This window comes from Mastomys coucha, unplaced genomic scaffold, assembly GCF_008632895.1.
Source record: "Mastomys coucha isolate ucsf_1 unplaced genomic scaffold, UCSF_Mcou_1 pScaffold1, whole genome shotgun sequence".
Classification (NCBI taxonomy): domain Eukaryota; kingdom Metazoa; phylum Chordata; class Mammalia; order Rodentia; family Muridae; genus Mastomys; species Mastomys coucha.
Window position 1 is genome coordinate 57154186 of NW_022196891.1, and position 21739 is coordinate 57175924.

General features: G+C 43.5%; 1 protein-coding gene across 9 annotated transcripts in view; it reads left to right on the plus strand.

The window, feature by feature from the left end:
* The window catches only part of Tnr (tenascin R), a 409328-nt gene that overhangs the window by 352536 nt on the left and 35053 nt on the right, over nucleotides 1–21739 (plus strand). For all 9 annotated transcript variants that reach the window (XM_031386534.1, XM_031386561.1, XM_031386553.1 and 6 more), the window contains 9 exons: nucleotides 8836–8925; nucleotides 10118–10381; nucleotides 10948–11217; nucleotides 12308–12427; nucleotides 13332–13478; nucleotides 16153–16272; nucleotides 19273–19416; nucleotides 20016–20146; nucleotides 21069–21201. In XM_031386534.1, the coding sequence (XP_031242394.1) occupies nucleotides 8836–8925; nucleotides 10118–10381; nucleotides 10948–11217; nucleotides 12308–12427; nucleotides 13332–13478; nucleotides 16153–16272; nucleotides 19273–19416; nucleotides 20016–20146; nucleotides 21069–21201 (1419 nt within the window). The remainder of the gene's footprint in view (nucleotides 1–8835; nucleotides 8926–10117; nucleotides 10382–10947; nucleotides 11218–12307; nucleotides 12428–13331; nucleotides 13479–16152; nucleotides 16273–19272; nucleotides 19417–20015; nucleotides 20147–21068; nucleotides 21202–21739) is intronic.

Sequence of the window (21739 nt, forward strand, 5' to 3'; positions counted from 1 at the left end):
AGTGAAATGATTGGCTCCAGAGGAGACAATGAAATGATTGACCCCAGGGGAGACAGTGAAATGATTGGTCCCAAGGGAGACAGTGAAATGATTGGCCCTGGGGAGGGGATGCGGGGGGGGGTGAGACAGTGAAATGATTGGCCCCAGGGGAGACAGTGAAATGACTGGCCCCAGGTCTATATGATTTTATATCCTCACTCATTGCCCTGCTTGGAACCTGAAGAGGAAGCTTTCTCAGCTTCTCTGCCCTGTGTGTGCCTCCTCCAGAAACCTCTCATTTGACCTGGACCTAGACTCATCACTTTCCATGTACCTGGGTCAGCTGACCCCCTTTCCAAGCCTGTATTTCTTCATCTGTGACAGAGCTCACCTCGTAGAGCTATTGTGAGACTCATATCTTTTTTACTCATTTTAAATAATAAACTATAACAAAGATAGAAAAAGAGAAAACAAAAACTATCACACCAGAGATGGACAAGACAAACAGCAGGAAAAGAATCCAAGAGAAGGCACAAGAGACCCCCATGTTCACATACTCAGGAATCCCATAAAAGCACTAACTGGAAGCTATAATATATGTACAGACTGAGTGCAGACACATGCAGACCCTGTGCATGCTGCTTCAGTCTCTGTGAGTTCATGTGAGCTTTGACCAGGTTGATTTAGAGGCCCTTGTCTTCTTGGTATCCTCCATCCCCTCTGGCTCTTTCAGAGCCTTATATTTAATGAGTTCAAAGTAGTACTGCTAACAGGGAGGCTGTATGTACATGATGATACTGGAGGACAAAGGGGAGGCAGAGGTCTGTTAGCTGGTGGCTGATTTAAGATGACCTGTTTTGATCACCATGATGCCCCCAAGTGAATGTGGGTCCCAGCAGCAGAGATGTCTCTGGGGAAATGTCAGAGGCTCTTCTCCCCCCCACCCCCCGACTCACAGAGTCAGGAAGTATGTGGACACATGGACGCACATATTGACAGGAAGAAAGCATTTGTTCAGAGCTTGGCTTTTGATGTCCCCACTCAGATTGGAGGCATACAGCTTCATAGATTTGCTCTCTGAGCTCTCAAGAGGGTTCAGTGAAACCGTTATGTGCCATTGTGTGTGAGTGCTGAAGTTGGAGCCTGGAACACACTGAGTACACATCAGCCATTGGATTTTCACTCTTGCCTCTCCACAAAGTTCATTCTTAGACCCACTGCTGGCTCTTTCCCTGGCACACTTTTAGACCCCTTTTATCTTCACAAGTGATTGCTACAATTAGAGGCATCGGTACCTGTACTCACAATTATTGACAGAAGCTCTTCTCTCTGAAGCTGCCATTGACTGTTCTGTGGTGAAACCCATTCCCTTCTTGACTCTAGGATTCTTCATCATTTAAAAGGCTCACAGCGAGCACACACTTACCAGCCCCCTTCCACAGCTTTGTTCTTTACAATAACAAACCTAGGCCCAGGTCTCGAATCCCAGATATTCCCTCATTACTCTACTACGTTAGAGGATTCCCTCTGGGGCACAAATTTGTTTCTAAACAATAGACTCTGCATCTGCAGTGGTTTGTCTCTGCTTTTCCTTGCTTGGGTGCCTTCTGAATCTCAAATATTAAGATTTCTTTTAGCTCAGCCTCTGAGTCTCTATGATGTCTTCTTGGTCGATATGCTATGCGTGGAGCTTCCATAGGGTCCCAATGCACCACATATTTACAGCCCCGTCAAAGGCCCCTACAGGTTAGAACCTGGCACTGTGTTTAAGAGGCTGGCATCACGTTTTTTCTTCTCTCCAACAATGAGCCTTATGGAAGCTCCTGGTACAGGGAGGAAGGGAAGGAGATTCCGGGTTATTGGCTGAAATGAGGTCAAAGGAATGCCTTCCTGCCAGAGACAAATGCAACCTAATAATAAACATCACCAGTGCTCAGATCACTGCGTCTGAGGTAGCTCCTCTGCTCTGTCCTCAGAAAAGCCAGGAATGCATGCTCAGCCACAAATGAATAAGCTCTTGTCTTCCTGGACACCTGTGAATACCTGTGACCAGGAGACCAAGCAGAAGGAGCTGGTCTCCCTGGTTCCTCATCAGTGCTTCTTAGGCAGCTGCTGCTCAGTACCCATAGTCTGATCTGTAATCAGCAGGCTGATAGTCAGAGCATCAGTCAATAAGGGAAATGTAGAGCCTCTAGACATTGCGCCATAACAAACGTTGTAGAAAAGGTAAAGTGACAGCCAGGCACACATGTCACAACTCACACATACACACATACTCGCATACACTCAAATGAAAATCTGTATACACATGCCACACATACACAGATGAGTGCACATAACTATCCATCCACACTCACTTCCAGCAACACTCACACATGCTTATATGCATACATATGAACTTATACACAGTCACACATTCCTACTCTCATGTGCAATAATACTCACTCATATATATACATACAAATCCATATGCTTACATACAAATACACACAATTATAAGGTCACATGTATATGCAGATATATCAGTGTCATACCATAGGCACTCTCATACTTTCATACATACAAATATATACAACTACATAGGCCCACATCCACACTCATATTGTATACACATATAAATATACACAAATACTCACACATTTACATTAATACATGTATAAGTATGCACACATACAGCTAGTATCTGCAAGCACACCCCATCAGTATGATTAGCCTTATTCACAGCTTCTGATTGGTAGGAGACATTGGATGAGGCCACCTACTAAACCCATTACTTCTTTCTCAGGGACCAGCTGTAGGTCCAGGGACAGGAAAGTGAGCTCTACAAGATGTATGTGCAGTATACTATTCACAGGGAGATTTTCCATGAAGGATTTGGAGACGTTAAAGGGATGATAGCTGTCAAATCAACACTGACCAGGGTATTTGTGACTGTTTCACCCTATCTGCATTTCTCTGCCATCCAGGTACAAAAATCATCATCGGTGATAGGCCTTGGGCACTTGTGACTGGGAGAAGTATGGGCTAAGGGTCTAAAAGTTCAGACTCCTTTGGGCAAGGTCATAGTGACCCCAAGTGGCTACTTTGTTAGGGGATCCTTTAAAAAAATGTGACCTGCTAGGGACCAGGAAGGTATGGGGTAAGCTGCAGGAACAGGAGCACACAACCTCCTCATACAACTGTAGAACCAGGTCCCTCAACATGTGTGAGAAGTCCAGTACAAGAGATGCCAGGAGAATAGATGGAGGCTAGAATACTTGGCTCCTTCAACAATTGTTTACACCAGAGAACCCCAGAAATGGGGTGTTACTATGAGGCTGGGGTGATGAGCCATGCTCCCCATTAATTTCACTGGCAAGAAGAGCATTCCATCGGAGACCTTTATATTACTTTCTTTTAAAATTAGTTAATATTACATCTTTAATATTACTTCCTTTTAAAATATGTCTTTAAAGTCAAGATGGAGTTGACTGCCTCTTTTAGGGCTTTAACCTTATCTATGTCCCCAGAGGCAGAGTGACCTCATTGAAAGTCTGACTCACTTGAGAAACCCTGAAGAAGTTATCCAAGATGGAAGGGCGGTGCCAGGCAACTCGGCTCTCCATCTAGACCATTGCCCATGAGGTTTGATTTCAGGGCACCTTGGAAGGTCATCTCTCTCCAGAGCCCTCTCCACTCTGTGACTCTGCCTCAGAGTTCCACCACTGGGGATTTCACTGTGCTGGGACATGATCTTATTTTCATAAATAATGTTGCCAGATGCAACTTGACACGTGCTGTCAAAATCAAGAAAAAGACTGGAAGCTCCTTAAGGGAAGGGGGTCTCAGTTTGTCCTTCTCTGTGAAAGCAACCAGTGAACTAAGACAAACTAACCCCCTAATCCTGTTCGGTGGCCTTGAGCTTCACAGGGAGATACACCCAGGGATTTAGAGATAGATGGAAGGTCTATAGTAACTCATGTTCACTTGAAGCTAATCAAGCCTACCAATGCTGGATGACTTGCTTATGTTTTTGCTGGCAAGAGACAGCTCCTGTGGCTTCCTCCACCTCCTCCATTGTTCCCTACTAGTAGCTGCAAGCCTTGGATTCCCAGCAGGAGCAAGTGACTTATTCTGCTTCCATCATGGCAGTTCTTGCAGTGTAGCTGAGAACACTGGCTCACACCCATTGCCCTCCAGCCTATACTAACCTAGTGGTGCTTGCTGTGTCCAATGCTGGCCACAGGAAGATCCCACTTTTCTTCTCCACTATCTGTCTTCATCTTAGCTGCATTTCAAAGCCCAGCCCAAGTCCCCTCTTTTCTGGCTGCTACAGCCTAGCTGAGTCCATCTTCTGAAGCCACTCTTATTTAACAGCACACAGTATTGTCATAAGTGATGCTTAGATTCCAGTTTGTTCATGACAGTCCCCAGAGCCAACTTATATGACTCTTAAGAGACAGACATTAGAAAGCATGATTAATTGGGGTGTAAACTTAGCTCTACCTTGTACTAACTTTGTGTTCAAGGGGTAGCCTTCTCTGAGCCCATATTTGTTCATGAGACAAGATGCATGGAAGCATATAAGGACATGAAGGGGTCTATATAAAAGGTACAGTTAGAACTGTCCTCTTCATCATCAGTCACTCAAAATCCTTGTTCTAACCTTGTCTCTCTTCACCTTTCTTTATTCTTCTAGATCACCTAATACTTACAACTCAGTATTTGCCATAGCACAGGTACTCAATAAGTAATTAATTTATGTTTCCAGGACAGATGCTTTTCTGACCCTCAAAAGGTGATGTCTTATCTACTCATTTCACAACGACAGCCCCACAGCCTTGTGCCTGACACAAAGGAGAGCTTCGGTAATACTTGTGGAGTAGATGAGCTACGTGCTTTAGGGATTCAGAGAAGAATAGCTGTGTAGTGAAAGAGTTTAGGGAAGTGTCTGCCCTCAAGCAGAACAAAGGATGTTTTCTAAGGGACAGAGAATAGAGTCTTCCGATGGGATGAATTTTCCAAGCTTTTGTTACTAGGGAACAGAGCCATTTATATGCTCCCACTTGCAAGGGTTGAATGGGAAAATAAAGGGAGCATTGATGGAGAGCAATGGGGTCTTTAAAGTGAAAATAAATCCTTCAGAACGCTCTGTGTGCAAGAGAGAAGTGTACTAGATATGCCTTGGATACACATTTTCTTCTCCCCCAGACCTGCTCTTTACTTGCTGGCAATGAGCAACAATTCACTTGTAGCTCAGGAAGAAAGCTGCAGAAAATCAAAGGGAAGCAGCAGGCACGGGCCTATAAGAGAGTCCCGCTTCCCCAGGCCCTGGACAGAAAGCCTGGGAAGAGCGCTTTAACTGCTGCTGTTTTCTGGGAGAAAGCAATTCTCTTGTAAATTATTGAACACTTCATTTAAGCTTTATAAATAAGAAACTTGGATGGAAACATTATATACCAGATCCGCTTGGCAACATATAATTCCTGACCGACTCCCTTGAGCTGCCACCTTTTGCCTACGTTGGAAAGTTTCTACTCCATTATAGTCAAGTGGAGGTCTTGATCTTGAGTTTGCACCCCAAAGGTAACCTGATTTCCCCAATCAGGGATGTTCTGGGAATAGTGAAATATATTGATGGTAATGAGTGTGTGTTGTAAATGAGTCTGTATGCACTGAAATCACCCACTCAGTATAAAGACAAGTACTGAGATCAGCCAGGGGGAAGTCCTCACTAATACCCTGATGCAACCATAAACCATTGGTTTTCATCAGTCAGAGGCCAAGCTTCATAAAATCAACAGAATCAACAAAAACAGTATATCTAAAGCCAACATGTGCCTGCCTGGGCACTTCTTGATAATGACAGGGCCACTTGCATGAAAAAGATTAGAAAGCTCTAGCATGGCTCCCTGCGCTAGATAATGATGATATTAACAACAACCATTATGGACAGACCTGTACAGAGAAAATTCACAGAATCCCTTCAAAAACCCTCGGACACTGAAACCTATTACACCCATTCTATAGAAACAAGCCAACATACGTTAAGTAATCAAAATTATACATGTGGAAGGTGGCCAGACCTGAATATAAAATGTACAGAAGATTCCAAAGCCTGTTATACTTCAAACTTTACTCAACTTAGATTGACAGTCTCAAGAGAAAATGTTAGAGAAGGAACAAACTGGTTGGAAGTGGGGAAAATGAGGCCTAATTCTAATGCTGCCCAGCTAGGACTCAACTGTATTCCTTCAGTTAAGATTTGATAAGTCCAGGTAAGATTCTGCTGTAATCACACAGAGTGTGAACTGAACTAAAGCTAGAAACAGGGTGGGACCTTCTGATTTACATGAAGCATTCCCCGTTGTTAAAATAAGCCATTGATTAATGAGAGGCTACTCAAGCCATCCCCAAAAAAAATAATTTGTGTTACTTTAGGGAAGCCACAGTAGCCCAGAGGACCAGAGGTAGCTAGGGCAAGAGAAGTTGCCACAGCCTTGAACTCTGAGGTTAGAGATCTGGGAATCTTCTCAAACTGGTCATAAATTTATTCCTGTTACCTTCTTCCTCCCCCCTCTCTCTCTCCCTTTATCCCTCCCTCTCTGTCTCCTTTCCTCTCTCCCTCCATCCATCCCTCACTTTCCATCTCTCCCTCCCCACCTTCCTCTATCTCACCACTTCACTCTCTTAGTTATACTAGGTTGAATGTTGTCTTAAAATCCATGTCCACTCAGAACCTACAGGAATGGCAGTATTTTAGAAAGGGGTCTGTAGTTATATGATCAATTTAAAACGGGTTCATCTGAAACTCTAATCCAGTGTGACTAGTGTCCTTTTAAGACGAGGAAATACACCGAGAGAAGAAAAGTCACAAGATAGGAGAGGCAGAGATTGCAGCAGCACTGTTGCAAGCCAGGGAAAGAAATAAGCGTCGTCACCAGAAGCCAAGAAAGGGCAAGGCAGGATCCTGTAAGGCCCTGGGTGGTGTATGACCCTGCCCATACCTTCTTCTCTTACATCTGGACTGTTGAAGAATGTGTTTCCGTTGTGTGAAGCCACCACTTTGTAATAGTGTATGACAACAGCCACAGGTAACTAATAAGGATGGATAGCAGACCACCCATCCACCTTCATGGGATTGACATGAAGCTCCAGACACATGCATGCTTGAAAAGCACAGTGTTGCACAAGCACAAGACAGTCACACAGCATACAGTTCTCAGGAGCCCCAGGCAGGCCTCTTAATAAACCCATTGGAAGGACTTAGCCTGAACATTGGAGGCCCCCAGGGGTGGCAATTAGATTGTTGCATTTTTCTACAATCTAAGTCTTAATAAACGAGGATGAGTTTGAAGCCAGTTATAGTAGAAGGGTAATGATCCCTAAAGATACTCACATTCTAATAGCATCTGTGACTATGTCACCTTCTGTGGTAAAAGGGACTTTGCTCATGCAATTAAAGATCTTGAGATGAGGAAACTGTTCTGCACTGTCCTTATGGTTTACTTACGGACATTGCTCCCTATGAGTTGGATATAGGTAGGATGGAGTCAAAGTAGACACAACAATGCAATGCAAGATCAAAGAGAGATCATGATCAAAAGGGTTTGTTAAACTTCAGTCTTCGAAGGTAAATTAAGAGACAAGAGACAAGAAATGCATGCAACCACTAGAAGCTGAGAAGGCAAAGAAATGGGTCCTCCCTTGGGACCACCAAAGGAATACAACCTTGGGAGCCATCTTAGATTCCAAACCTCCTCAGTTAGAGGATCATTAATTTGTATTGTCGTGAGCTACTAAATCATGGCAATTTGTCACCACAGCAATAGGAAACTATTACATCAATCAAGACTGCTGATCTGAAAACAAATGTGGAACAGAGGAGAAAAAGACTCCAGAGAATTCCAGATGCTCTAGGAACCTGTCAGCCATCCTTCGTAATGAACTCCCAAGGGATTTCCTGTGAGGCTTATACCCTATAATTTTGAATTCCCTCCAAATTCTGAGTCTACCAGAAGTCACTGTAAACTGTAATTGATACATAGTTTAAATACCCTAGACTGAGTGTACTGTCTTGCTAAGGAGTTCACAGTTACCAGACTTCTGCACAAATCTGTGTTAAAACCCTGCAAGGCTCCTGTTCACAGGAAAAGTCCATACAGTATGGCTTTGCAGAAGTGACCCTCAAAACCTTAGGACTTGTTTGTAAAACCTACAATGTAGTCCTCACACACAGTCAAGGAACTCTTCCCAGGCTCATGTCTCCATTGTCCCTATTGGTTACTTTCTCTTCACACCTTCACAGTTTAAACACGAGACTACTTCATTGGTTACATTCTCTTCACACCTTCACAGTTTAAACAAGAGACTACTTCACTGTTTTAGCCAACCTAAGACACAGACACACAGGAAAATGTTCTAGACGTGACTACTCTTCCCAAGGACGCTAACGGGCAGCCTCCCTGCCTTTCTGAGAAGCAAAAAGCCACTTGACTCTGGCCAGTTCAAACCGTTACTTCATATGGATTTTCCAAGCAGCAAAATCGAGATTTCTTAATAGGTAAAATTAGAAGTGAACTGAAAGTGGACTAAACAAAATCTGAACAGGAATTTATGATCATTCTCTTCTCTCCTTTGATTCTTCTTCATTTTATACACTCATATACGTATATATATATACACACACATATATGTATACATGTGTGTATATATGTATATATGTTGGGATATGTATATATGTGTGTATATACGTGTGTACATATATATATGCATGCATACACACATACCCAGAGAGAGACAGAGACAGACAGAGAGACAGAGATATATAGAGAGACAAAGTTAGAGAGTACTGTTTGTTTTTGTATCTACATACAGATCTGGTTCCAGGCACAGAATATGGAGTTGGAATATCTGCGGTAATGAACTCAAAACAAAGTGTTCCTGCTACCATGAATGCCAGGACTGGTAAGTAGGAGAATGGTGAAGAAGATGACTAGGCTGTAGGCATGTAAAACTGGGGATCACCATGGCGTACCCCTCCCAGTGCACAAGGCTCTGTTGATCATTCTTGCCTAGTGACAGCATCTACCCTATGCCTGACCTGACATCTGAAGTCCCACCCTATTCACCACAGATCTGTGTTTGATCCACAGTCGGAAGGGCTTCAGAGTAGATGTGCCAACTCTCCAATAGGCTGGTGCTGTAGCAGATTGTCTTTCTACCTAATCTACTTCATAGCAGGCAGAATGTGTGTGTCCTCAGTCTGCCAAACAGGGGAGATCATTGGAAGAAAGGCCTAGACTTGGAAAGATTCTAAACAATCCCAGAGCAGCAGAAAAAATTCCACATAAGATTCTTATTGCTCTAAATCCAACAATTTCTCTTCCAAACCTGTGGGAAATTTCAAAGTCCCTTCAGTAAGCTTAGATAAAAACATCTTGGACTGAGCAGGGGTTGGGGTTGGGGGTTGGATCAATCTCTGTCTCCATGGGTCAGCCTAGCATAAACCAGCGTGCTAGAGGAACACACCATCAAGAGTCTCCATTAGTCCTCACGACCGGAACACCTGAGGTTAGGACAAGCCGAAGAATCCTCAGAGTCAGGGAGGGGAGGATGGGAAACTTCCTTGTCGTGAACTCCTTATCCTATGTGGTAGTGGCTCCTCTTTCTCCGTTTGACTAACCAAGGGAGGATGAATGAAAACAAGTGTAGAGCCCTAGCAAATCAGCAGCTAGATCTATCCCAGTAGGGGATGTATGCCAGTGTCACTGCTAATAATCCCTTTCTGCAGATTGCCCATCTGTTTACCATATCACTGGCCATCTTGCAAAGGGAAGCTGTTAAACAAAATGTGAGAAAAGTATCAACTATGACAAGCTAGGGCTCATGGTCATTAGGTCTACTTGACAGCCCAGAGACACACAGGGTAGTCCAATAACTCATGGCTGTCCTATGGAGCCAGGATGAAATAGGCCAAGTGCCAAATGAGACTGTTACATGCCTGTAATCTCACATTTAGGAGGTAGAGGAAAGGGGATCAGAAGTTCAAGGTCATCCTCTGATACATAATTAATTCAAGACCTGCCTAGTCTAAATAAGACAATAAATGAATGAATGAATAAATGAATGAATAAATGAAACTTATTTTAATTCACAGAACTTGACAGTCCCCGAGACCTCATGGTAACAGCCTCCTCAGAGACCTCTATCTCTCTCATCTGGACCAAGGCCAGTGGTCCCATTGATCACTACCGAATTACTTTTACCCCATCTTCTGGGATCTCCTCAGAAGTCACTGTGCCTAGGGATAGGACTTCATACACACTAACAGATCTAGAGCCTGGAGCAGAATACATTATCTCCATCACTGCTGAGAGGGGTCGGCAGCAGAGCCTGGAGTCTACTGTGGATGCCTTCACAGGTACCAGGGGAGCAGACATCTCAGCGAGGTTCAGTAGTAATTAGATCTTAACATGAGGTTATTCAGATGTCCCAGTCTTCCAAGAGAGAAAATTAAGAGATGTCTAAGGGGACCAGGGTGGGGCAGGGGACTAATATATGCATGAAAAGAAAATGTTTAAGAGTAAAGGAAAAGAATGAGCAAGGATCTGAAATTTTATGTAAGACTTTTATAGCCTAGACGCAGGAGCTGATTTGTCCATTTCTCCCTTCCTGCATTAAATTAGTGGGAATGCTAAAGCTCTCTGTCACATTTCTCCACGTTAGAGGTTTTAAAATCCTGGATCCATATTATGAATATTTCACAGAGTTACTTCGAGTGACTTCTAGTTTTATTAGACTGGACTGTTCAGTAGATGGCTTGGAGAGAGTAGACTAGCCTGGACTGGAATGGGAGGGGAGGTAGGACCTCTGAGCCAGCAGGTGAAAGTGTAGCCCTCATTAGCATAGAGGGAAGTCAAGAATCTCTGCCCAATGACCTGCTACCATACATGTGCTTCAGAGCCGCCAATCTTTTCTATTTTGCAGGCTTCCGCCCTATCTCCCATTTGCACTTTTCTCATGTGACCTCCTCCAGTGTCAATATCACCTGGAGTGACCCATCTCCCCCAGCAGACAGGCTCATTCTGAACTACAGCCCTAGGGATGAAGAGGAGGAGATGATGGAGGTCCTCTTGGATGCCACCAAGAGGCACGCTGTCCTGATGGGTCTACAGCCAGCCACTGAATATATAGTGAACCTTGTAGCTGTGCATGGGACAGTAACCTCTGAACCCATAGTGGGTTCTATCACTACAGGTAAGTCTGGAAAGGTTGGTCAAGAGGGTTCTCACTTCAGCCTTGGACAAACAATACAATCCAAAAAGGGAAGCATTCAAGAAATCTCAGACTGAGTCTATGGCTATAAACTTTTGTGAGTTATTCTGAAGCAAGTGCTTCTTCCAGCACTGCATAAGAGACGTCTGAAAAACTCGCATTTGAAAAGGAGGACGGGCCCAATGCTCTGCAGGCTCAAGTCTTGAGTGCATTTCCAACTAGGAAAAAGGCATGGAAAAAGCTTCTCTCCAAGAAAATCTTTCTAAGAAAAAATACTATATTTCTCTTCTGGAGAGACATCTCTTGTCTGCCTAGTACATGATTCTTCCTCAGGATCAAGATAGAGCTAGCATGTAACCACGTCGTTTTCAGAGACAGGAGCCGATTTGCACATTATTTGGAAGACATAGAACTTCGAGATTAATTGGGCCACTTCCTTTTAGTCATTTGCAAATGCAACCCCAAATATGACATATTTGTACATAAAAGCACCTATGATTAGATAGTTCCCTATATATTGACAAGAACTCACAAACTGGAAAAATATGTTAGTCAGCAAGTTTGACCCCACAATTTAAATGCACCATAATTATGCACCATAAATAGAATATAACTTAGGAAAGTATATTTGTTTAGGATTTATGCTCTAAAAATCTCTCTACAGCTAATAGGCAGGTTTTTTCTAGTTGAACCAAAAGTAGCTGCGAAAAACTAAGAGAGACTAGCAGAGTTGGGTCTTTCCAAGAGAAGTTTCCCTTAGAGAAGATAATTATGTGATTCTCTATTTGAAATAAAACACACAAAGTTAAAAGGAAGTTTCCAGTTGGTCTAGATAGGTAGTAGTTGTGCCACAGAAGTACAGATCTTGCCAATTTAGCTTCCTGGCTTTGGCCATAGCTACAATGTTACACATGTGACATCACACTGACCGTCATGTTAGAGAAGCCCAGTTAATTATGTAGGGTCATGCCTGCCTGAGGGACACTAGCAGATCAACACAAATCTAGGAATAGATATTCCATTTTCAAACTGTGCTTCTGTCTTTTCCCCCACAACTCCCTGATCTTTGTAGGAATTGATCCTCCCAAAAACATCACAATTAGCAACGTGACCAAGGACTCCCTGACGGTTTCCTGGAGCCCTCCTGTTGCACCTTTTGATTACTACCGAGTATCATATCGACCTACCCAAGGTAATATGATTTTGTTTCTCAAACATAAATAAGGCTTGACGTTGGTTAGAGATTATTATGGGGCATGATCACAACTATACGGAATAAGCCGCACTCTGTAGCATACTCCCTCAAAATGAGAGTGTGTCGATGAAGAATAACAGAGAAATCATGAGCTCACCAACTCCCCTCAAAATAAGCTTGACTATATCACCAAGAGAGTCAAACATTTTGCCACTGGAAATAACTGTACACCGTTAGCTAGGCTGCACAATGAAAAACAATGAACTCTAAATGACTTTACCAAGAGCCAGGGCTATATGTACTATGCTGAGCATAAAGTCTAAGACTAGAATCCAGGATATGGATAAAGACCCAGCAGAGCCAGATGGAGCCCTGGAGGGAATCACAGTGATCCTAGTTCCACTATTTTAGCCAATGTCTGAGTCAGAGAAGTTGGCTGAGAGCTTGCCTGCATACTGCCAGTTCTTGCTGGTATATGAGGCATTGTTAACAAAGTGGAGGGAATGTTCACTTCCAGCCAGAGGTAGGACAGTTTTCCAGGCTACCTTTCTCTGGGCTGCACAGGGTACTTTTTTGCAGCTTGGCTCATTCCACTGCCACTATACTGATATGTTCACCTCAGAGAAGACCGGTCTGATAGAAACCTACATAATATATAGCTTATTTACTTTTGTTCTAAGAAAGCCCATAAAATGAAAAGAGTAAGGCCAGCATATAAGATCTATTTAAACTCCACCATTGCCATCTTATGAATCATTTATCTGCCTTCCCTTCCCTACTGCACGCTGAGCCCACACCCATCTGTGCCTCGTGACCCACTGTCCCAGTGGACACTGAGCCATGGACCTACTGATGAGAGAGAGCTGCTGAAGTTTTAGTGATGGATTTTGTTCTTCCTCAGTGGGACGGCTAGACAGCTCCGTGGTGCCCAACACTGTGACAGAATTCACCATCACCAGGCTGTATCCAGCTACTGAATATGAAATAAGCCTCAACAGTGTACGGGGCAGGGAGGAGAGTGAACGCATCTGCACCCTGGTGCACACAGGTAAACATGGCTCCCTTGCTGAATGTCGGGTCAGGACATAAGCAGCGGAATTGAGACAAACACAGGAAGCAGAGTAAAATCATTCCAGCTCGTACAGCGGATACTGGCTCCAGGATCTGAGACGCCATTCCTTGGCTCCTCTGACTCACTGTGTCCTTCAAGTTGTGGCTTCTCTCCCCAAAGACTGTTCTGTCTAATATTAGGAGTTTGGTGAGTCACACTTGAGGAGGAGTCTTGCTGGTTCAGGTTAGGAATGTTCATAGAATTTCCACTCCGAAGAGTGCCCTTCCGAAGACACATGATGGAGACAGATTCCACAGCAAGCATTTGCATGAGAGCATCTCTTTAAGACCTGGCGGGGGGGCGGGGGGGGTAGGGAAACTTCAGAGAAGATTTGTTATTCCAGTTTCAAGAAACTAGGGATGAGGTGAGATTATTTATTCACCATATACAGCCACCTCATAGGTGTGTTGCCTTTGCTGCAGAGAAAAGGCTCTAAGTCCATCACCTGTATGAAGGCAGTAGAGGTGAGGTAACCCCTCACGGCAACCCCAGCTGCTGTTAGGAACACTAGGTAGGCCTTGCTTTCTTGTGGGCCGACTAATTGGATTGAAACGTTCCTCTGTGTCCTCGGGCCCCTCGCAGAAGGAGCTCTAAAGGAAGGGAAGTGGGGGAGAGAGATAAGCTTTAATATGGAAAGGAGGGAAGACAAATTCTCCTACCATGAATTTTTCAGAAAACTAGCTTTTTTGGATAAGCCTGAGGATAAGGCTCCCTTTCAGCAACTCCACTAGCCTTCCTTCTCTGGTCCTTAAGCAAGTGTACCACATAGAATTAGCAGAGATTTGCTATAGATGTCAGTGGAAGGCACAGCCCTCAGTTTCTATCCTCAACATTGAGAACCTTCTGGTTAAACCACAGTTTCCACCCCACATAGGAAAACATTCAGTCTGCCTCATTAAGAGAGCACCTGCATATCCCAACGCTGCTTAGTTTCCCTAGAGATGGTGTTTTCTGAAGGAGGGAAATGTGTCTTAGAAATCCGTATACTCTCACAAGCATCAAAACAGCATCTTTTAACACAGTGGCAAAAACATTTTTCAGAAACATAAAAATGTACCTTTCGCAGGACAGCACAAGGTAGTCTAACCTATCCTAGTCTCCCCTTCTGGGAGATGCAACTGTAGATGCATTAACTGTGTTTTGTCAATGATCATTAAAGCAGGCAGCGGATAAATGTTGACCAGAAGTAATGACCGTTGAGCTAAGAAAGCCCTTTTCTGCCCTCCTGAAAATTCTGCCATATTTTCTCATTGAAAATAATCACATGGATTTCAAGAACATCATGTTCCCAAGATAAGAGTGCCATGACTCAGGCCAAAGCTAACTCCATCATGTTCCCAAGATGAGAGTGCAGTGACTCGGGGCCAAAGCTAACTCCTGGTATTCTTGGCCAGAGGCAGCAGACATCTCAAAAGCAGAAACTCAACAGCACACCAAGCCACCCTGCCATCCTTCAGGACTGATTCTGGTAACGTCCAGTAACAGTGCTGCACTCAGAGGTGTCTTCAGTTGTTGTTTTAAAGTCATCACAATGATCTTAAAACTTGTAGAAATGACAACTCCTTCAAGAGATCATACACATCTCAGAACTCACCCAATCACATAGTCTAATAGGAGTTGAATTTAAAGATGTTTTTGAAAGCACAGATTATAAATAAAATTCAAAACACTAAACTGTAAAGGTTTTTATTTCTTATTGTTACTTTGGAATGAGGAACATAAGCAAAAAGAGGAGAGAGGGAGAGAGAGAGAGAGGAAGAGAGAGAGAGAGAGAGAGAGAGAGAGAGAGAGAGAGAGAGAGAGAGAGCTCATTTAATCAAAGAACAGAGGTAGGTCAATGGTAGGTCTTGATTCCCAAGCATAAATTGTATGAGTCATGTTGAGCTAACACTTAAGCTGTTCTAATAACATCCATTTTATAAATAAATTCCAACTTTATGAAAAGGAAACACATAAGTAAATCCAAGAGTTACAGCATGGGTGAGTAAAATCATAATTTATTCATGAGCAAACCTTCTTCCCCTGACAGGCAATCTTGGCTTCCCTGAGTTTGTACAACCCCCCATGACTCTCTATGCAACAAAAAGGATGCCTAGGACACAGTCCAGAGTGAAGCTTGTGGGTGGTGCTAGAAGAAGTAGTGCCCGTACACTTCCACCACAAGACAGAAATCTTTCAACAAAGCCCACTCTTGCATGTGTGAAAGAACAAATGGGCTGGAAAGCAGGATTATCTCAGGAACTAATGAATCATAACATTTTCTATACCTTCTTTATGACACGTGGATTGAAATGTCTAAAGTACAATAGTGTATTTTGAATGTCCGACTTCCCATCGAACCCATCAAAGAATTCTGCACAGAGTAATTTAATGAATTAATTTAAAAGAAGAAGTTAGATAAATTGGGAGAGAAGTGGATAAGATAGGAGAAAAGGGAGAAAAGAAAGCTATCAGTGGAGCTAGAGAGGTAGAAAAAGAATCAGTCTGCACTCCATTATTTTACCCAGCACAGTGACAGATGTGCACCACATAGGAAAATTCTGATGGCTTATGGTACTTACACCTTGCAGGTCCTCTTTCTTTAGCCTGATAGTCTCCTGTTCTTTTCCAGCCATGGATAGCCCCACGGATCTGATCGCTACCAATATCACGCCAACAGAAGCCCTGCTTCAATGGAAAGCACCCATGGGTGAAGTGGAAAATTATGTCATAGTCCTCACCCACTTTGCAAGTGAGTGTCTGCAGGTTGGGGTGGTAAGGACTTGAGCTACAAGCCAATATGGAAGTGGAGAAGTGATTCATTTTTCCTGTCTGAAAGTCAAATCAGAAATTACCTTAGGTTGGGGAAATTGTGTAGCCCTCAAACCCTATAAAATACCAAAGATATCCCCCAACTCCTGTAAACAACTGATGAGGAGAATCACAAATTCTCATTCTGAAAAGTTCAAAGAAGGCAAGCAACCAGGAACAAAAGTAAAGTCAGAGCTAACACTAAAGACAAACTGCAGAACTAAGCTAGGATTTTCACCAACGTGCTACAGGCAAGACAGAGGAATTTTCTAGATGTTTACAGAGCAAGAAAAAAATACTAAGCAATGTTTATGTTGTACTGGTCTTCCATACCCACACCTAGCCCAAAAGTTTGAAATCAATACAAAAATCTGAATATCAATACTGTTTTTTTGTTTGGTTTGGTTTGGTTTGGTTTGGTTTGGTTTGGTTTTTTGAGACAGGGTTTCTCAGATTTCCAGTGTAGCCCTGGCTACCCTGGAACTCACTCTGTAGACCGGACTGGCCTCGAACTCAGAAATCCCCCTGCCTCTGCCTCCCAAGTGCTGGGATTAAAGGTGTGTGCTACCACCTCCCAGCTATTAATGCTGTTTTTTATTATGCTCATTCATGTTACACTATTTGAAGCTGAATGGAGACCTCAAAGCACCCGGGCAGTGGTCTTGGTGGCAGAGGCAGTCAGATCTCTGACTTTGAAGCCATTCTGGTCTATAGAGTGAGTTCCAGGACAGCCAAGGTTACACAGACAAATCCTGTCTCGGAAAAACATATGAGAGAGAGAGAGAGAGAGAGAGAGAGAGAGAGAGAGAGAGAGAGAGAGAGAGAGAGAGAGTCAGTCTCAAAGCAAAATGGAAGCATATTCCAAATATCTTAGGCTTAGGGAAAATATTTCTTGGCCACAATTGAACATGTAATTACATAATTTTTGTGGGTTATAGTGAGGAATCTAGGGAACAAAGATACCAGAGAACAGAAGGCAGGCAGACTTCTTGATTTTCAGAGATGAAAGAGAAAGCCAATTCTGCAAGCTGCAAAGAATAATTTATCGTCAAAGTTTGGGAAAATGAAAACTAACACAGGCTATCAAACAAACTGGAAAGTCATTACAGTATACCAGCAGGTTCACAAAGCTTCCTTGTTGGTGTTTTTTATTTGCTTTGGTTTTGCAACTCTATTAGCACATTTGTACTCCAGATAGGCATTAGAAAACTGAGTCTCATTTAATCTTCCGTCATGAGTTTGGGTTGATAGTATGGCTGACTGCATAATCCTGCTCAAAGAAGAATATTTTGGCTACATCCTAACCCCTCTATGTTCCTGCAGAGCACATCTCAACCCCTCCCTTCCCTCTGTGCATATCATGAACCAGCATTTCTTAACTCAGCATGCCTTTTTAAGACTTTTCAAGCTTACATGCATTTGCCCAGGTGCCATTTTCCCCACCAAGAAATTCTCTCCCCAAGAGTCAACCTAGAAAACCTGTCTTTCGGGTCTTAATGGCAGCCCTACCTTTTCTAACAAAGTACCCCTGATTCCCCTAAGGCAGTCGGGCACACCTGCTCAAGGTGACAGTGCACACTGCTCCTTCCTGTGCATTCACATCCATTCACTCAGAAAATGCTTTTGATAACCTCCCATGGGCCGTGTACTCGCTAAGCCTAGAACAATTCTGAGGCAAAGTGTGAGTTCTTATCTTTATGGAACTCACTTCTAGTGATGATGCAGAGACATCAATCCAGCTTGACATGAGCCACGGCATAAAATATGCAGGACAGAGCATAGTGAGCCTCATCCAGTGGGCCACCATAATCTAGGATCAGAATAATGAGGGGGACGGAAAGGAGCAAGACCTCAGAGGAAGTGAAATGGCAAAGGGGGATTCTAGCAGAAAGTACACCCTCCCTGTATTTGAAGAGAGGTAAGCATTTGAGAACCTGCCATAGCTTTGTCTAGTAGAGCAGTGGTGGACTGCAGGATATTACAAGGAAGGACAGCAAAAGGGTGGGCATTATCTACATTCTCCCAAACACTTTTAGATTGTTTGAACAACCTTTATACCTCGTTCCGTTTACCTTTAGATCACAACACACTTGAAACACCAGGTCTAACCTAGTTTGGAAATACGCATAACAAATTTTGTCAAATGCTGAGTGATGCAGAAGTATTCTAATTGTCTAAGAGAGGGCTTGGCTATAATCTAATGAACAGTTCCATTAACAGCTTGAATGGGTCCCGAGCAGACATGCTTACAAAATTTGTATATAAAACAAAAACCATAATTGATTGAATCCACATTAAAATATTTTAATAAACTGAAACTGTGGTCCAGAATTCAACCAAGGCAAAAGATGACAGATGTAAAATAATCAACCAGAGGAGTGGTGATAAAGTCATTGATTGTTAATAAATTCAGCATGTGATGGCAATGATCTATTGCTGTCCTAAAGCCTGGAGTGGTACAAAGGACAGACATAGAAATAAACTAACCTGTTTATAGCATGGATCAGCAATACCAACTCCTGGTCTCAGTTCTCCAAGTTCTGCATTTCAGCAAGGGCCTTGGCAAACTTTCTGGTCCGGAGAGAAGCAGTCAGAACTCTGGAAGCTTTAGAACTGTCATTAGAGACCTAATGAGAGGCAGGAGCTGTATTTTCTCAGGCTAAATGGGGATGAGTTGATGGGAGAATGTGGACAGAAGGAAACAACCAGGTAAATAAACAAGAACCATCCATACTCTTTGCTTACAGAGACCTGAGTAGTAGAGGCACTTTTGATCTCCATATACAGAATTCTTTTTTCTGAATAATAATAAATAATGATGAGAAAGATAAAAGAGGATCCTTGAATAGAATAGTAAGCTGTATGTCTCATCTGTAGTTTTTCCATGTGGAATGCTTCAGATGGAGGAGGATTTTCCTCATGTGTATATGTCTGATTTCAGTTGCTGGAGAGACCATCCTAGTTGATGGAGTCAGTGAAGAATTCCAGCTTGAAGACCTGCTTCCTAGCACCCACTACACTGTCACCATGTATGCCACCAGTGGGCCTCTCATGAGTGGCACCATTGCCACCAACTTCACTACCCGTGAGTACATGGCTGGCATCCCTGGAGGGTTTTGTGACACCTAAACTAGATGCTTCCTTGTAATGGAGTAGATAATGAACTACATTTTGGTGATCTGAGCATGTTTTGGCTGAATGTGGTCCCTTTATCTCTCTGCTAGCGAACACTTCTGTTTTTATACCCAGGATCTATGTGATAATAGCAGAGCCAGACAAGAAAGTCTGGTATGAAAACTGTATTTAGTACAAGAAATGCTGAGCAATATGAGAAAGCTTGATACAGTAGAGCTGCTGGGTGAAATCATGACCAGGAAATCATTAAAACAAATTAAGATACAGGACTGCTTCAAATTCAAGCACAACATGGTTAAATGGGTTTAGGGTCCTAGGCATAAAGAGTTGTATTGGAAGATGCCATGCCCAAGCTTAGAGTCCTTCTTGGGGCATGGGGTGGGGGATAGCTTCAAATAAGCACAATGCCACCCTTTTTGCCTCCATCCAAGCGGGAACTAGAGTCAACATTCAAGCAGTGCTGTGAGCAAGATTAGCATGCCTGTAATTAAATCAAACGAAGAAGAACTGGGCAGGCAGGGACACCTTAGCATTTTCTCTTCTTTGCAGTCCTGGATCCTCCGGACAACCTGACAGCCAGTGAAGTCACCAGGCAGAGTGCACTGATCTCCTGGCAGCCACCCAGAGCTGCGATTGAAAACTATGTCTTGACATACAAGTCCACCGACGGAAGCCGCAAGGTAAGCATTAACTGGAAAGGGGGAAAACCATTTCTTCCATGTGAGGCCATGTGGAAACTGACCGGTGGAATGACCCATGGAAATTGCAGGGATGGAGAAGGAAGCAATTCACAGACAACCAGTGAGGTTTCAGATCCTAGATACGCAGCCCGCTATTAAGGAGAGAGCCCTAGTTTGCTGGCCTGGAAATACTTAAGTTTAGGTTTTGCTATTGCTCTCTACCCACCCTGAGGTAAAGCATAGGCCCTCTCCGTGTCAGCATTCTCTCTGGAGAGACTAAGGTGCAGCATCCCCAGGTGGTCCACATTCAGGTTCAAAACATGATGACATCTTAATCTTGTGCTCTCTCAGAATGATCTCTCACCCCCAGGGCCAAGCAAACATGAGCCAGATAATAAACCTCAGAGGCTTTTATGCCTCAATAACATTATAAAAGCAACATCTATGCAGCCTACGGTAAGGAGATGATAAATTGCAGTTTTATGCCATCAGTCTACACAATCCACTAGGTCTCTAGTTAGCACATCTTACCTTGCTACTGGGTTTAAAAGATTGATCCCTTTTAAAAGTGAAAGTTATATTCTGAGAGAAGTCAGATCTAGAGGGCAGGTAAAGCAGGTCTGTTTGATGGTGGTAGGAAGGCCCAGGATTCCGCTTCCTCAGCTTCTTCTTCTTCTTTACAGTAAACCCAAACGCAGTCTGAAGCTACTGGTTCAATAATCCTGGTACCTAAATTTATCCCATGTGCATTTGTGAGATAGGAGCTGGTTTAAACCTCACATGGGAGCTGCCTTCCCTCCCTCTGGGCAGTTTCTTCCTTACTATGGGAAAGAGGGGACAGCATTGCTGACCCAGCTTCCATACTGTCCCATATTGCAAGCTGGCTGCTCCCTCCAGACTCCTTCACTCTGACTCTCTGCAGGAACTGATTGTGGATGCCGAGGACACCTGGATCCGACTGGAGGGCCTGTCAGAGAACACAGACTACACAGTGCTTCTGCAGGCAGCTCAGGAAGCCACGAGGAGCAGCCTCACCTCTACTGTCTTTACCACAGGTGAGGGGCTTGGAGTCACTTGATGCCTTCATCTCCCTACATGGCCTCTGCCTCCTAGGCACCTCTGCTGAGCCTTGGCCTGGAAAGAGCCTATCAAAAACACTCAACTGCCTTTTTCTTCCTCCCCCTTTCCCAAGGCCTTGGCAGAAAATCCCTTTCATCAAGGTTACCATGGAGTCACCAGCCTCAATCTGTGGTCCATGAGGACCAACTAAGTGCTCCAAGTAGAGAGGTCAGGTTGCTTCTTGTTCCGAATTCCTGCATGTTTTTCTAGAAAAAAAAAAAAAATCTTCCTTCTCTCTCTCCTTCCCCAGACGCTGTCCTCAGCAGCATCTCTAGTAAATGTAGCAGAAGAAACCTTCAGTACTAAGCCCTTGTAAAGCCGTAAAAAAGTATTCTTATTTATCCAGTATCTCACTCAGTCTTTAAAATTACTGGTAATACCACTTGAAAGGGCAGGAATAGGAGCTAGCACTTAGCTCAGAGGCAGAACATTTGCTTAGTATGTATGAGGTCCCAGGTTCAATCTCAAGCAACA